At 41.9% G+C, this 18382-nt stretch overlaps 1 protein-coding gene across 1 annotated transcript in view; it reads left to right on the forward strand.

Annotated features, from left to right (window-relative positions):
• The window catches only part of GPR155 (G protein-coupled receptor 155), a 56130-nt gene that overhangs the window by 3658 nt on the left and 34090 nt on the right, over positions 1-18382 (forward strand). Inside the window, exon 2 of the mRNA XM_015423740.1 lies at positions 13959-14451. Within this exon, the coding sequence (XP_015279226.1) occupies positions 13998-14451 (454 nt within the window). The 5' untranslated portion in view covers positions 13959-13997. The remainder of the gene's footprint in view (positions 1-13958; positions 14452-18382) is intronic.

Raw genomic sequence — 18382 nt, forward strand, 5'->3', positions numbered from 1 at the left:
CCCTTCTCTTATCAGCCTGAGATTTGTACACTTCCTTGGCAGCATTCAAAGTTTTACATAGAAGAGGCCAGGAGTCCCTCAATTGTTTACACCATCGAGCAGCATCCCTTGGCCCCAAGTCCCTGTCCCCTTCCAAAAACGGGACAGGCGGGCTGTCATAACCATACAGTGCTTTAAACGGGAACATCCCACTAGAAGAGTGACACGTGTTGTTATAACAGAATTCGGCTAGGGGCAACAGGTCGACCCAGTTATCCTGTTGATAGTTAGCAAAACAACAAATATATTGCTCCAAAGACTGATTAACTTGCTCCGTTTGTCCATTAGTTTCTGGCTTCTAAAGCACGTGAGTTTCTGAGACTGCAACTGGGAGAATCGAGTGAGGACGGCAAAGAAGACAAGGACAGTAAACCTAGCGATGGAACTCCTACTTCTACTTCCGATGAGGACTCTGCTTCTGAGAAGGGGGCAGCAGCCCCCAAATGCGATTATCAATTGAGGATTAGAAAAGATTTTTAAAAATGAAGGCTGAAGAACTCTGAATTGTGTATTATAAGCTTTTATTAATTGGTGATGCTCTTGTGTCTTTCTTTAAACAGTGAAATTACTGGTCATAAAGACAAATGACCATGTTCAATGTAACTATATCATTTACACTAACACTTACAAGCTGTTGTAATGATCTCCTATACTTGGGTTTTTAGTGGTTTTCTTTCCTTTCTCCCTTAGTTGTAACTTCCCCCTCCCTTTTTTCGTTGTAGTTTATAGAAAAATGCAATAAAAAATCCCCTTCGGGGGGGGGCAAAAAATAAAAAAAGATACAATGCAAGGAATAAAACATTTTCTTGTTTTAGGCCTTCTTGATGTTACACAGTAATATGATGCTGGTTTCTCAGATTTCCCCCCCCCCTTTAACAATACTTTTAAATTTCTGTTTTATTAGTTTGTTACATATCTGTCTTGTCCACAAGACAATGTGCAGAAGGTTCCCAGTAGGTCTCTCATATAAGTATTGATCAGACTCTAGGATATTTTGTGAGTGTTAGGGTTTTCTGAATGTTGTAAGAACAACAGTAATGGAGATTAAAAAGTTTTTCCTTCAGGGAGACTGAGGAAGAACCGACTCTAGGGTTGCGGTGCTCATCTCCGTTTCAAAGCCGAAGAGCCAGCGCTGTCCGAAGACGTTTCCATGGTCATGTGGCCGGCATGACTAAACACCAAGGCGCACGGAACGCTGTTACCTTCCCACCAAAGTGGTACCTATTTATCTACTTGCAATTTCTTGCTTTCGAACTGCTAGGTTGGCAGGAGCTGGAACTAGAGACAGGAGCTCACCCCGTCTTGCGGCACACTCGGGTCTTGAACTGCTGAACTACTGACCTTCCACAGCCTGCAGTTCAGCTTCTTAACCACTTGAGCCACCGCAGCAGTAGTGGAGATTAAAAAGTTTTTCCTTCAGGGAGACTGAGGAAGAAAACAGAGATTGCTTTTGGAATAGAAGCGTAGCAATTTTCTGCCTCTTTTATTAATTCATTTCAGATTTAAGAGGGCTTCACAGTGACACTGGCTTTGGTGTTATTTTTTTTACTGTCTTGTCTTGTAATTATTGTTTGTCTGTCATATCCAGGTGTAGGACCAGAGGGCAAACATTTATAAGAACAAGGAGTACAAAATCATGTTGCTTGTCTGGAGTAATTTACAAGCCCAAAATGATGCCACCAACTTCCTCTACCAACTTTCTCCACCAACCTCTGCTTAGGTTAAAGTAGCCATACTCAATCAATGCTCTTTTCTTTGCAAAGAGGCCATCTTTAGTAGCGCATTAATTTGTGTCTATGTGGGGGTTAAATTATTATTTTTTTCCCCTAGAAATGTTATCCCCTTTAGCATGTTGTGCGCTCAGCAGGGGTTGTTTTCTGGGATGGTTGTATACATAGATGTGTGTGTGAGGGAGGATTTTTAGTTTTTGTTTTCAGGATTAGTATTAAAGCAGTTACCCAAATTGAGCTCCACTAGATAACCATGTGGAAGTGTCTGAAACTCAAGAGAAGCAGGCATGGCCATAACTCTGTTACTTTTTCCTTTCCTTTGACTTGTACCAGTATGGAAAATGGAGAGCTACAATTCTCTTTCACAATGGAAACTACAGCAGAACGTTAACTTGGGACCTCATCCTTCATTTGTGTTGAGATCTATCAATACATATAATAATAATTCTGGAGGGAAGCCATTTTGGTCTGTTGCAGCAAAATTAAACCAAAGTAAACCCAACAAAAGAAATAAAAAAAATAATTAGGTATAGAATCGCTGTTCTGGACCTTATGGCACAACATTATGCAAGTCCTTCTTGCTAGCTTTGATCTTGGGCTGGTATTGCAGGACAGGAAAATGAATGTGATAGTTGGCATGGGAATAATATGTTTCAGTTACTCCACATTGTGAGTTATGTTTTTTTCAGATGTGCTTTGAGCTCAGTTCAATAATGCTTCTGTTGTTGTCATGGTGCGTGCTGTAGAAAATGTGGAACCAATGGGGAATCTGGGTTCAGGATGTTCTCTGTGGGCAGCTTTCCTCCCCCTTAATGATGGTCCATTGCAAAACACTTCAACTCTGTAACTTTTTAGCTTAGTAGATTGCTGCACAAAAAACCCCCATAACACTTGATAACAAGTGACCTTCCAAGGACTTTGCATCATATGGCATGCTGTTCTGTTCTAGCCCAGTTGCTAGTTCTAAGTGTCTCACATTCAGTTTCTTAAGATGATCTAAATTATTCACATTTGTCTATTTAAACAACTCCTTCAAAAATTAACACTAAATGGAGGTACTGGTTTTTGCCAGCACACGATGGTGTCTTGATCTACAAACCTCGTACCTTGCTGAATGGAAATCGATCCAAAGAGATACCTACAAAACATTGATTAAGAGACCATTTTAATGAGGAATCTTCTTCACTATTCCAGCTCATCCTGAAGACAGAAGATAAAATATGGTCTTGGTACTCACAACTTTTGGGACCAACCCCATATAAAAAGGCCCTAATTCAGCACCCAAGAACGTTGAAACCAGGCAAGATGAGACTGAATTGGATACTGTCAGCCCAATATCAGTGTTATGACTCAACTGCTTACAGCTGGAGCAAAACTTCAGTTTGGAGAGATCTGCTTCAGTTAATCCCTTGGAAGATAAGATTTCAGGTGACCAGAGAAGTTAATGGATATCTCCGATACTGCAAATGATTGGCTAAAACAACGATGGGGAAAATCATTCTAGTCAAAATCACCAGAGAAAACTACATTTCAAAATAGAGGATTTAGATAACCAAAACATACTTCTGAACCTCAGAAATGATGGTATTCTGGAGCTGAAGGCAAATCCTGACATGCTTTTTCTTACTTGTCACTTCTCTTTATTTCCAAACCTGTCTCTTGTTCTTGGAGAGTAGGCTCTGGGTTTGAAATCTGAACTATCAAAACCAAGGGACGTTTAAACTCTGTTGGGCCCACTTTCCATGGGAGAAAAATCTTTTGCACTGTAGTGGTTACGTACAGAGAACGAGTTATCCTGACTTTTCATAATCTATGCCAGGAAACCAGAAGATGCTGGCATGATTTCTCAGTTCCACCTCTTCGACGTGACAATATTGAGTCTCATTGTGGCAGCAAGAACATGTATAGCGTCAAGGTAGAAATCACACCTGGCTCCCACAATAAATAATTGGTTCTCGAAAGTCTGGGACCTCTTCATCATGGAAAAGATCGCGTATTCCTTGAGACAAGTTGATTCCTTCCCACAACAATCCAGCCTTCTCAAGAAATGGTCACCGTTCATAGAATAAATCTGACATCCAGCCACATAACCTGATATATCTCAAACTAATTTACACTTAATTAACATACTTCCTCTAATGTGAGTGAGTTCTGGTTGTGCTGCACTAATGACATCATTGTTGTTTACCTGATCCTTTAGGAATATAAAATCAAATATTGGAAAGCTCTTTGAAAAGTACACAATTTTATTAAACACTGTTCACTTCTTATGAGCACTGTTGATACTGTCACAATATTAGGACTGTTTTATTGTTACTCTCCCGTTACTAAATGAGTAATATATTGAAACATACCCTGACTTGAATTTGCAAAAATTTGTAACTTCTGCTTGTAATTCTGTATTTCTGTATTATTTTTGAAATATCAAACAGTGATAAAACTAAAAAAAACACAAAAAACTTTCTGCCCTTACACAGAATGTCTCCAAGAATAATTGATGTTAATTATATCCTTTGGACAACACAAAGGCCAAATTTGGCCTGCCCTTTTCACACCCAGGAGGCTGACGTCATGCTCAAATGTTTTAATTCACCTTACACAGAATGTCTCCAAGAATAATTATGTTAATTATATCCTTTGGATAACACAAAGGCCAAATTTGGCCTGCCTTTTCACACCAAGGAGGCTGATGTCATGCTAAAATGTTTTAATTTAGATCCCTAGCCATTTCTTGAGAAGATGAAGATGGTAGACCCTGTGAAACTCTATGACAAACTTTCTTGTCCTGTGGAACCAGAAAGATGGCCACACTTTGGATAACCCAAATGCTGCAGCTTCTCCTCAATTTTCACATTGGACATTTTATTAGCCAACCACACCATGAACAAGCAAAGCTGTTGTGTATTAACTTATTTTTAAGAGTAAAAAGATTAAATTACTTTTAGAACTGAACCTCTTAACAGATGCTTAACAGATGGAAGTACCAGTGGTGCTCAACTGTCATAGGAAACAGATTGATAACTGAAGTAAACTGACAGGTATGAGACAGGTTTGTTTTTTTGAAAGTGAAACAAAGCGCAGTTTATTCAGGAAAAACACACAACTGGAGTGATTATTAACACTCGGCCAGGAGTGTTTTGCAAGAGCTTTGCAAACTGTAGTGCTAAAGAGAATAAGTAATCCTGACTTTTCATAATCTATGCCATGAAATTCGAAGATGCTGGACAACTCTCTACCCTTGCACAGAATGTCTGGCACAAGTGGAAATGTTCAAGTGACATTACTTGTCCACCCTTATTCACCTGAAGAAGATAAGGGTGAGATGTTAGGTTTCAGCCTAGGGTTGCCAGACCCCCGCTGGGGGGTGGGGGAACCCCTGCTTTTGGGGGGCACTTTCCTGCTGTCAGCCAGTTGGCCAGTGGGGGGCAATCCTGCCCCCAGCTGCCCTGAAAGGTGATGTGATGATGTTACCTGGAAGTAACATCACGTTGCCGGTGTCACACAGCGATGCTCTAGCTTTTGGGCCAAACTCTACGGTAAAATCACCTACAGACCATAGAATTTTGCCCAAAAACTGGAGCATCACCCCCCTGACGCCAGTGACATGATGACATCACTTCTGGGTGATGTCATTTGCACACACAGCAGAAGACCTGGCAACCCTAGTTTAACCAGTGCTTGCCTAAAGAAAAACTTATTTCAGACCTTAACCTTTTCCTGGTACACAGCTTCTGTTGGGTTCAGAGCCCTGTGCTGATTGGCTCCCGTGTCGCTGGACTACATTTCTGTGCACTACCTATCAGAGGCGCTCCCTTGTTTCATAAACAATCCAAGCTTTGCTGTTTCTTAAGAGTACTTCTGAAGAGATGTTACTACCTAATACAGTTCATTATGATTATTGTAAAAGTTAATTATTAGTCAGCTCTGTATGTTTGTTCTGAACCGAAGGAAGCTAATAGGTCTGAACTAAGCATTTCGTTTATCGCTTATTACTCTACCTAAAGAGTTTTCACGTTGGTAACACAGTTTAAAAATGTATTTTTGCAAATAGATGGTTAGTTCTCTTTAATGTTTTGAGTATAGTCACTCCAAGCAGGAGCCTGGAGGAGCAGCACATAAATTCCCATATAAATAAAATAAATTAAAGATAATGCTGATTTTTCAGGTACTGTATAATGTACGCCAGAGTTATTTTATTTCTGTATAAAAGCTTTTATAATCCTGTAAAAATGTTTTAACCTAAAAGGTCTTGAGAACCCTTAAAAATGATAGGTAGCTGTAGCTCTTACTCTTGAAGGGGGAAAACCTGATATTGTCTTTCTGCCTACCATACAAACTGTAGTAGCCCCTAGGCAGGCGTCCATGACAGTGATATTGTAGTTATGTTTTTATTTACCATTTTCACTTTGTGAGCTGCTTTAAGCAGGTCTCTAGAGAAACAGGCTATACTTTTTTAAAATAAATGTTTTATTATCTGTGAGGCAAAGAACCTTGATTTTCCTCAAGGGTTAACATGATTATTAGCAGGCCTGCTCCGGCTCACAGGTGCCTGTAATTGGGCCTTCCTGCTGACACCATCCTTCTATCTTTTAAGGCTGATTCAAGAAAGTGGTAATTGGTTAATTGTGAGAACCTGTGTTCAGTTGTGTAACTAGATGTGAGAGGGGAATCAGGAGTGGATGTTAACATCTTCTGGAGAGTTCCATCAGGCGAGTTCACTAATTGGATTTGAGAGACCATCTGGTGCCAGAGGGCAAAAGACCATAAGGCTATAGGCCAGAGGGAACCAGTGCTAACTTTGTGATTCTGCCGTGCTAGTACTCTTTTACTATGTTACGCTACATCATGATGGACAGCTGCATAGAGAATGCTTAAAGTTCTAGCTTAGACTCTTATATTCTGAGAAGGTGTGCCATCTAATACCAGGTATTGAATCAGGGCTGCCAAGCCGCGGCGGGGGATCCGCACATCTTCACAGGATCCCTGCCGCAGGGGACAGCGATACGCGTTGCACCGCCGTCGCATAGCGTCACATCCTGGCGACGGCGGTGCAACGCGTATCGCTGTCCCCCGCGGCAGGGGGCCTGTGAAAGCGTACCACACCTCCAAAGTTAGCTTTTTTATTTATTTGCTGACAAGCGGTGGAGACTGTGCTGCATAGTAATAATCTGCTTTTCAAATCTAGTCAATAAATATACATTTTTACAAAGGTCTGCTTTGCTTCTGTGCATTTAACCACGAGGACCCATGTGGCTGCCTGTAAAAGGAGTAGTGACCAAGGGGGACCCAGGCTTGGGTTCTTGACCTTGTCATTTCCCTTTTTCTCCTCTGCACCTGCTGACAATTGTACCCATGCCATATATGGGGATGTTTAAAAATCGGAACTACTCCATTGTACTCCTCTTTAATTAGTTATGGAAAACTTCCCATCTGGATGGGGGTGTTACCCCCCCCAATGAAACAGTAATAAAATGAAAAATGTGTGCAATAAAGTGAAGCTCAGTTGTGATATGGTTGTACTTTGAACTGACTGCAGCAATTATTTGAAAGTATAATCTGTGAGAGGAAATTGAAACTGATTTTTGTGATTGGCATAATGAGAACATAAGAAGAGCCCTGCTGGATCAGACCAATGGTCCATCTAGTTCAGCAACCTGTCTCACACAGTGGTGAACCAGTTCCCCTGGAGGACCAACGACAGAGCATAGAGTCTGAGGCCTTCTCTTGATGTTGCCTCCTGGCTCTTGGATTTAGAGGCTTAGTGCCTCTGAATGTGGAGGTTCCCCTCAGTTACTATGGGTAGCAGCCATAGACTTATCCTCCATGAATCTATTTAATCCCCTTTTAAATCTGTTTATTCCTGTGGCCATCACTACATCTTCTGGCTGCGAATTCCACATTTTAATAACCCTCTGTGTAAAGTAGTTCCAGGTGGTCAGCCGTGTTGATCTAAAGCAGTAGAACAAATTTAGAGCCCAGTGGCACCTTTAAGACTAACAAAGGTTTATTCAAAGTATGAGCTTTCATGTGGAATGGTAGGTAAGGTAACTGAATGTTAGCATATGTAATGAGATAAGAAACCAATAACCCTCTTGAGTTCTGGGGAGGTTTTTGTTCCAAGTGCTGTAAAAATTTGTAAAATGAGATAAGAAACCAATATCCCTGTTGAATCCTGGGGAGGTTTTTGAATTGAATCCTGGGGAGGTAACAACACTTGGAACAAAAACCTCCCCAGGGCTCAACAGGGATATTGGTTTCCTATCTCATTTCACCAGTTACTACCACACTCAGAACAAAAACCTTCCCAGGACTCAACAGGGTTATTGGTTTCTTATCCCATTACATATGCTAACTCACATATGTATCCTCACATATGTATTCTCAAAGAGAAGGACTACACATCCTCTGTATTTTAGTGTATTTCTTTTTCAGAATAGTATATTAGAATACTGAATGTAATGCAAGGAATATTGGGATGTTTTGCTCAAAAAAAGAGGAAAAAATGCTGTTAAGTGACCTCCATGCCTGAGAGGAGAGAATGGAGCGTATCGGTTTACTTCCCACAATTAGAAAATATACCTTTACACATTTATCTGCTATTTTGACATGTTCATTGCTTTACAACTGTTGACCTTATAACCTTAGCTTGTTGTTTAATTTTGCCTTTGCATATTTTAAGACATCTTCATCATGTTACATGTTAATTTGCTGTTCAGCCCCTGCCTACAAGTTTGAACCTTACCTGCCATTCTAATGTATTTGAAAAAGTGTGCCTGCACACGAAAACTCATACCTTGAATAAACCTTTGTTGGTCTTAATGGTGCCACTGGACTCTAAATGTGTAAGGTAGTATTTCCTTTGTCCATCCTGAACCTACTGCCCATCAGCTTCATTGGATGCCCTCTGGTTCTACTATTTTGGGAGAGGGAGAGAAATTTGTCTTTGTCAACTCTCTCCACTCCATGCATGATTTTATAAACATCTATCATGTTCTTAATAATCCCTAACATGGAGTTTGCCTTTTTCACCTCTGCAGCTCATTGGGTTGACACTTCCATTGAGCTATCCAATGCAACCCCAAGGTCTTTTTCCCCTTTCATTCTCAGCAAGTTTAGACCCCATTAGCCTATACTTGAAGTTGGGATTTTTTGTCCGAATGCACATCACCTTACTTATCAACAGAACTTCATTTGCCACATTGTCGCCCGCTCACCCAGTTTGTGGAGATCCTCTTGGAGCATTGACATTTGCTCATCTCTTGCCTTGAAACCTCATGGTCCGGGGGTTGCCATTTGCAATTTGACAGCTCACAGTTGTTATATTTTATAAATATACCTTGGACCTGCCTGAAAGCAACCATATTTGGGAAAAATAGTTTAAATTAGTGCCATGTTGTGATATGATTTTCTACCCAGTACACATGTTGCTGGGTTATTAAGATAACTGTGTTCAAGACTCACTTCACCACTAAATTTTGTAAACATCAGTACAACCGAGACATAAATGTTTTACTGTTTGTAATAAATTTATGTTCTTACACCAATTTGCATTCTTTTGTAAGGTTTCTTCCTTTCCAGTCTTTAACATAATTAGCACATTCTATTGTACTAAGACATAATTGTGCCACCCACACATAATGGCCACAGATGTTAGGCTGACTGGCCTGTAATTTGTTTTTAATTTGTTTTAAATTTCAGTTTACAAACACAAAGCTAAAACAGACTACTAGACAATCATCTGCAATCATCTTCAACTACAATCATCTGCAATATCTAGATCATACAGTAAACATAAACTACAATAATCTATGTCATATAATTGTCAAACAATTATCAAACCAAATACTTATTTAGAACTTATATATGCTGCTTTTTCACTTCTGTTTAAATATCTTTATTCTATTATTCTTTCTTTTTTATCATTTTCTGTTTTAACTTACTGGCCTGTAATTTCCTGGTTCCCCTCTGAATCCTTTTTAAAAAATTGGTGTCACATTTGCTATTCTTCAGTCTTCTGGTACAAGCAGCTGAATTTAATGATAGGTTACATATGTGGGTTAGTAAATCAACTATCTCACATCTCAGTTCCTTAAGAAGTCTCAGGTGTATGCCATCAGGGCCTGGAGACTTATTGGTTTTTAATTTCCCCAACAGGTCCAGTACTTCATCTCTGGTCACCTCACTTTGCTTCAGTTTTTCAGGCTCCCCTCCTGAAAATAGGGGCTGTGGCATGGGTACATGCCCCACACTTTCCACAGTGAACACAGAAGCAAAAACGTCATTGAGCTTCTCTGCCATCTCCCCATCTTCCTTTAGCAATCCCTTTATTCCTTAGTCACCCAAAGGCCCCACTGCTTCTCTGGTTGGTTTCCTGCTCCAGATATATTTTTTAAAAAATTATTGTTTGTCTTGATGCTTTTGGCAACATGCTCCTCAAAATCTCTTCTTGTATGCCTAATTGTTGACTTACATTTCTTTTGCCAGAGCCTATGGTCTCTCCTGTTTAATTCATTGGGGGAGACCTTCCACTTTTTAAAAGAAGACTCTACTTTTTATACCTTTCTTGACTTTGCATTATTAACCACACAGTCCTTCTTTTAGACTTGGCAGTGCCTTTCCTAACCTGTGGAATCCATTCTATTTGGGCTTCAGTTAGTGTGGTTTTGAATAGTTTTCAGGCATCCTCTAGGGATTTGACTCTCTTGTGTCTTCATTTCAGCTTCATTTTTACTATTCCCCTCATTTTTGTAAAATTCCCCCTTTAGAAATCAAATGTTATCATTTTGGACTTTAGGGGTAATTTTCCATTGACCTGAATGCTGAACTTTATAGCACTGTAGTCACTGTTCCTGATTGGCGTAACAACCTCTACATCTCTTACCAGGTCTAGAGACCTGCTCAGAACCAAGTCCAAGATCACCACCCCTCTGGTTGGTTCTGTGGTCAACTGTTCCAGTGCACAGTCATTTATGATGTCTAGGAATCTCATTTCTACAGCATGATTTGAGCACATGTTTACCCAGTCAATGTGAGGGTAGTTGAAGTCTCCCAGCATAATAACATTATCTGCTTTAGTCACCTCTCTTTTCTCCTTTTCCATCTCAATAGCCTAGAGGATATGGTGTCTTATGTTTCTGTTAAAAAATGTTATGCCAGCAAATAATCAAAGATGAGATTTTGAAAAGCATTTTGGCAATCCCTTTGATAGCATTAAGATTTCAGGCCTCAGTGTCTTATGAAATACTGAAATGCAGGCAGAATGAAACTGCCCATACTGTTGTGGATCAAGATGGGTAGCTGTGTTAGTCTGTCTGTAACAATAGAAAAGAGTAAGAGTCCAGTAGGCACCTTAAAAACTAACAAAACTTGTGGTAGGTATGAGCTTTCGTGAGTCACTGCTCATGATCTGAAGAAGTGAGCAGTGACTCACGAAAGCTCATACCCTATCACAAATTTTGTTATTTTTTAAGGTACCTACTGGATTCTTACTCTTTTCTTCTCATACTGTTGTGGTGAAAGAAACAAGGCCTTCTTCTGTTTACAGCATTAATATTTGCCAGGCAGCCAAGTCGATCGCATGCTTCATAGATTGGCTGCGAGGGTCAGCCTTGCTCGTTCCTTGTCTTTACACATGGCTAAACATGTTGTGTTAGTGCACAAAAAATTGTTTGTGTCGTACACAGCATGATTGTGTGACAAATTACTGTTGAAAATGTTGGTCCTTTCCCCCCCGTGCCATGCTTTGTATATGGAACATAAGGCACATCCCCTTTTCTTCAGAAATCTTGCTGTCAGGACCAGTGTTAACTCTAAGCTGAGTTAGTGTGAACTAGCTCACAGTTTTTTTAGCCTCCGGCTCACACATTTTTGTCTTAGCTCAGGAGGGATGGCTCTAGAGCAAACTAGTTTATGCTGTAGCCAAATCGCTCACTCACAACTTTCATGCCAGTAGCTCACAAAGCAGAATTTTTGCTCACAAGACTCTAGAGCTTAGAGGGAGCGTTGGTCAGGACTCCTGTATTCAAATAAGGTTTAACATGTGGAGCTGTCTTGCACTGAGCCAGACCTTTGGTCTAGTAAGGTCAGCATTATCTACACTGACAGGCAAGGGCTCACCAGGGTCTCATGCAAAGGTCTTTCACATCACCGTCTACCTGGTCTTTTCACTGGAGATGCCAGGGATTGAACCTGGGACCTTACGTGTTTGTAGTAGATGTTCTGCCACTGACCCATCGCCCCTGTCTAAGTGTTATTGGGACGCTTTCTCCACACTTACCCAGGCCTGTGTGCAAACCATAGAATTCAGTGCTCTGTGAGATTATGCTTTCATTTTTTTAAAGACAATTTTGAAATAAAGGTTTTATAAAATATAGCAGCCTGCATAACCCTGTCTAGTCCAACCTCGTCAGAGCTTGGAAGCTAAGCAGGGTTTGCCATGGTTAATATTTGGATGGAAGGCTACCAAGCAAGACTGGGTTTGCTGTGCAGAGGAAACCAATGGCAAATGACATTTGCTCATGTCTTGCCTTGAAACCTCATGGTCCGGGGGTTGCCATTTGCAATTTGACAGCTCGCAGTTGTTATATTTTATAAATATACCTTGGACCTGCCTGAAAGCAACCATATTTGGGAAAAATAGTTTAAATTAGTGCCATGTTGTAATATGATTTTCTACCCAGTACACATGTTGCAGGGAGCGGTGGCGCAGGCAGTTAAACGCCTGCACTGTAACATCACCTGAGCAGCCACTATGGCTGTTCGAGTACCACCGCGGTCGAGGTGAGCTCTCGACCTTCGTCCCAGCTCCCGCCTACCCAGCGGTCTCGAAAGCAACCTAATTGCAAGTAGGTAAATGGGTACCCACCCTTAGAGGGGTGGGGGGCACCCTGTGTGGTTGGCTGAAGATGGCGGAGATAGCGGAGACGGCGGCAATGATGGCGGCGGCGATCCTGGCGTGGACGGCATTGGTGGTGCGGCGAGCAAGGCGGCGGCGAGCAAGGCGGCGGCGAGCAAGGCAAGGTGCGCGTTTGAGCGATCCCTGGCGGCGGAGAAGGACCCTGTAAGCCGCTCTGAGACCCTAGCCATGGGACAAGAGCGGGATATCAAGTCTAATGTAAATAAATAAAATAAATAAAATTGCTGGGTTATTGCGATAACTGTGTTCAGGACTCACTTCACCACTAAATTTTGTAAACAATTCTTGCAGCCGTAGTTAAAAAAACAATGTTGATTACCCTGTTATATTGTTTTGATTGGGACGGGTTGTATTTTTCATATGAGAGTGTGTGTGTGTGTGCACGTGTGCACGTGTGTGTGTGTGCACCTGGAAATCATGGCAGTGTCTGGTGACTGACCCCTATTGGAGGCCTGGAGGATATTCAGAGAGGTGGCTGAATAAAGCCTGCCCCCGCCTCCCCACTGCTGGTATCCCAAGGAGGTCTCCCATCCCAAGTACTTGCCAGAGTCGGCCCTGCTTAGCTTCTGAGATCTGATGAGATCGGGCTGACCTGGGCTATCCACGTCAGGGTGCATAGGCGCAATTTTTCAAAATATTGAAAGGTTCTTTCTCTCCTTTCACCCCAATCTGCCTACATGCTAGTTTGGTTTTTACAGCTTTTAAAAACTGATGCTGCTTTTGTCAGCGCTGCATAATGTACTTTTGTATTGCTTTTGTGTTTACTGTAAGCCACCGTGAATGCCCTCATCCAATTGTGGTGGAAAAGTGGCACATGCGTTTGCAAAATAAACACACCCAGTTTGAATGCTTCTTAGACCCAGTCTAGTTCTGTAACCCTTCCAAGCAGGGATTTCATCTATTCTCAATGCCCTGTTATGTACGCAAGTGCCGCCAAGTCACAACCAACTTATGGTGACTCCAGCAAAGGGCTCTCAAGGCAAGTGAGAAGGAGACGTGGTCTGCCATTGCCTTCCTCTGCCCAGTCTTCCTTGGTGGTCTTTCATCCGAGTACTGACCCTGCTTATCTTCCGAGATAAGACGAGATTAGGTTGTACTGAGCCACCTTCCCTCCCCAATGTCCTATTGGTGGTAGATAAATGTTCAAGGGATGAATGAAACCAGGTGATGAGTGAAAGTGCTCGTGGTAGGAATTTGAAAATGCACTTAGGATAATTGGTGAAACATACCATGCTCTGAAGAGTAACTCTGCCTTTTCTTGTTATGTTTCACAGCTCAGGATCCACATGCTGTATATTTGGGACAAGCGGTGAATGATCATGGATGTTTTCACGCAGATCGGGACGAAGAATCTCTCTTCTGCCAACATGTCCATGGGCAGATTCGGGTACAACTTCACTAGCGATTCTCCATCAATGTCCATCAGTAAGCTCTTCCCCGCCTTGTTACAGTGCTTTGGCATAATCCTTTGTGGATATATCGCCGGCCGAGCCAACATAATCACGTCAACTCAGGCTAAAGGACTAGGAAACTTTGTCTCTCGCTTTGCTCTCCCTGCCTTGTTGTTCAAAAACATGGTCATCCTGAATTTTTCCCATGTGAATTGGTCCTTCCTATACAGCATCCTGATTGCCAAAGCATCGGTATTCTTCTTAGTCTTCATCCTAACGTTGTTGGTAGCCACTCCAGCGAGGCGGTTTAGCAAAGCTGGGCTGTTTCCCATTTTTGCCACTCAGAGCAATGACTTTGCACTAGGATATCCTATAGGTAAGAAGCCATTTTTTTAAAGAAATGTATTCTTGGGGTTTTTTTGTCATTTACTTTGTGACGTGTTTGTGCCTGGTATGCATATGCACCCTTTATGTACACAGCAAGCGTACTGTTCTGTCTGCTTATGAAATATCTACTGCTTGAATCTGAGAAAGGAATACATTACATTATACTGAAATCTTACAGGTAGCTTGAAATAAATTTGTACAAATAAGACCTCAGTTAACTGGTGCTCTCCAGTGCTTATGGCTTCAGTTGGGCTTCCCTGGCTTATTCCAAGATGTTGCAATGTCAGCGTAGTATCTTCACGACACTATCTGACAGTTTATCCTAGAATTGCAGTTGTATATTGTTTGGTGACAAGTGTGTTCTCATGTTGAAATCTGCTCTAATGTGTCACCTTTGGTTCCCTTTATCTTTTCCTTGGCTTGCCTCTTCTTTCTTCTTTATTTCTCTGTCTGTTCCACCCAGTTGTTTAAATGTATATAGATAGATGCTAACCCAGCCTAAGGAACTGTGGGACTGACTAAAATCCTTCTTTTGTCTATGTCTGATAGTGGCTGAAAGCAATTCAAAACTAACAAACTATTTCTCTTTTGAGGGAAAACTATCAGGTAGGTATCAGATCTAGGACTTAGCAGGTGAACAGGCAACAGGAATTGTATAACTTTGTATAAATATAAACAATAAATAGTTTGTCACAAACAAGTAGCTTTTTAAGATGGGTAGCCATGTTAGTCTGTCTGTAGCAGTAGAAAAGAGCAGGAGTCCAGTAGCACCTTAAAGACTAACAAAATGTGTGGCAGGTCACTGCTCACTTCTTCAGATAGCTGTCTAGTTATAACTGAGGAGAGTTAAAACTGAGGAGAGAGATATCTTGGCAGTCTCTGCTTAAAAAACAAGCATAAGGTTCTTTGTCTCAAAGATACTTAAGTTGGTGAGGCAGGGACATTCACACAAGTTCCAGTCTCTCTTCTTAACCACTTGATAGGGATCACTCCCCTTTACTAGGAGCTGTTTCCCTCAGGGAAGGGCCACTTGTCCCACTTCCCTAATTTTAGTGCCTGCTTATTACTTTGCCACCAGGAGTTAACTCAACTTATGGCAACCCCACATGAAGCTGCCTTATACTGATTTATTTATTAGTTAAATTTATATCCCACCCTTCCCGAAGCCGGCTCCGGGTGGGTGACATCAGAGTGCATGAATAATCAAAACCAAATTAATACAGTTAATTCTTAAAAACAGCTAAAGCCATTAAAAGATGGCGAAATAAGCATAGCAGTTCAAACCTCCCATAAGCCAGACTGATGGTAGCTGGAGTCACACCAAGCTCACATAGTACCAGAACCCTGCATGGGGCAGATGGTCAGAACAGCTTCTATGCAGGGAGGCCAATTAGTTGGGTGTCCAGCGCCTCAAACAAAAGCCTGGAGGAACATGCCCTGATCTCAAGTGGGAGCATGTTCCACCAGGTAGGGGCCAGGACAGAAAAGGCCCTGTCCCTGATTGAGACTAAGTGGACATCCTTTGGGCTCGGGATAACCAGTAGACATTGATCAGCAGGGGGTATACAGACCACAGGTCCATTGAGCTCATACTGGAAGTGGCTTTCCAGGGCCTAAGGCAGAGGTCTTTCACATCTCCTACTACCTGATCCTTACAGAAGATGCAGGGGATTGAACCGGGGACCTTCTTCATGCCAAGCAGATGCTCTACCACTGAACCATGGCCTTTCCCCCGATGATAAATTAACATAACGTAAGAACATAAGAGACGCCAATGTTGGATCAGGCCAAAGGCCCATCCCGTCCAACACTCTGTATCACACAGTGGCCAGAAATACCAGGTGCCATCAGGAGGTCCACCAGTGGGGCCAGGACATTAGAAGCCCTCCCACTGTTGACCCCCCCCCCCAAACCAGCCTGTCATTTTTCAGCACTTGTGCACAATCCTTTAATACACACAGCCCCAAGTTTAGGTCAAACAACGCTTTTTGAAATAAAGAGGAACTTCAAAGAACCTTTGTTGAAAGTATTGAAAACTTTGCTTTTGAGTTTCTACCAGTTCACTTGGATGGTACGCCTGTGGTTTCTAAGGCAGCTCTGTTTCTGATGTCCATGGGCAAGGGCAAATAATGGTTAATCTGTTTTATGAGAAGGTCACAGTCCTCAACTGGGAGAGGTAAGCTGAGACTCTCTGGTGCAAAGTAAAAAGAACATACTGACTGGGTTAATCTGGGTGGTTTCTGGAGGGCATCATTAATAGGGCGTAGTAAAGCTTCTGTTGCGTACTCTTTAAATACAGCTGATAGCATAAATGCTGTGAGTAACTCCTGTTAAGCTGAGTGGGCAAACTGGCAAACAAAATGAAATGTTTGCCTTTGTGGAGTAAAGTACTGAGTAAAGAACCCTATTAAAGCTGCTTTTGCCTTTTCAAGAGCTAAGAAGTACTCTTCCTTCTCTTGGCATCAGTGTTCCCTCTAAGCGGAGTTAGTGTGAGCTAACTCACCGTTTCTTAGCCTCCGGCTCACACGTTTTTGTCTTAGCTCAGGAAAGATGGCTCCAGAGCAAACTAATTTCAGCAGAAGCCAAATCGCTCGCTCACAACTTCAATGCCAGTAGCTCACAAAGTAGAATTTTTGCTCACAAGACTCCAAAGTTTCGAGGGAACATTGCTTGGCATGTACTCAATTGATCTATGTACCTTGGGTAGCAAGACTTCCCTGCTTCCCCATCTGCTATGGTCCACTGACTCCTGCCCGTGAAATTTTGTTCCCTGACAGCCAGTGGACTCCCAGGAACAGGAAGGGGACAAAGTGGAGACCTGCATTTTTTTTGGGGGGGGGGTGTCAGCAAAAGCTGCTACCCTCCCTTCTGAAAACTTCAGTTTCCTTAAGCCTTTGGAGCTATGTGGTTGGATGCATGACAGTATTTTGAAAAGAGTTATCCTATAACTTTTGATAAGAGAGTACCTCGCCTGTTGCCTCTCCTTCCTCACCAGTTTCCCAGCAACGTTATTTATGTGTATTGGCTTTGGGAGCATGCAAACTGTGTAAGTGGATGATACACAGACCTTTCATTTAGCAAGCTGTGGGTTCTTTTTCTGACTACAGAGTTCCTGTGCTTCCCTCCCCCCCCACAGGATTTATTTTGCCAAAAAGAAATTATCTGTGATTTAAAAAAAAAAAATATGTACCTGGAAATCCTGCAAATGTTGGATTGGTAGGATTCAGCATGTTGCTGTTGACTTTTATAGCTTGGGCTCAGAGTATCTTAACAGAGCATCTTCCACATATGTACCTTTGTACTTTGTGTTCAACAGAGGAAACTGCTTCATCTCTGTGGGAGTATAGAGGGCAGAGCCCTTTTGATGGGGGTGTTACGAGGGTGGAATTCTGCCTACACCTGGGCCTGTTCACTTTTTAAACAGTTGTCAACAATATCTACTATTTAATATTGGGTTGGGATTTTTAAAAAATGTATAATTTTAATGTGCTTGCATTGGATATTATATATTTAATGGACCTGCCTTAAGGACCTGTAATAAAAATACAGCATAGAAGCTTTACAAAAAATAGTGATCTGTATCCTGTCACTCTGCTTAGCAAAGTTTGAAGCCTTCTTCCAACAGGAATAACTGTTTCACTGACTCTTAAAGTCTGGAAGGCAGGAACGTGCCAACCATGTTCCCAGATTCTTTCTATATACACAGACCAGGGATCACTCCTCTTTTAAGAGCTCTCTCCCTTTTCATTTGGCAGGGATTACCTCTCTTAAGCAATTTCCCTTTCTGGCTGTCATGGGGATCCTCTCTGATCCTCTTACTCCTTTTTGCCTCCTTCCCAGTCCACAGTCAGTGCTTAACTGTCTCTTCTTCAACTGTCAGTTCCCAACTGTCATTTCTTAACTAACTCTCTCCACAGGAT

The sequence above is a fragment of the Gekko japonicus genome, unplaced genomic scaffold (genome assembly GCF_001447785.1).
Source record: "Gekko japonicus isolate JY-2015 unplaced genomic scaffold, Gekko_japonicus_V1.1 scaffold48, whole genome shotgun sequence".
Lineage (NCBI taxonomy): Eukaryota > Metazoa > Chordata > Lepidosauria > Squamata > Gekkonidae > Gekko > Gekko japonicus.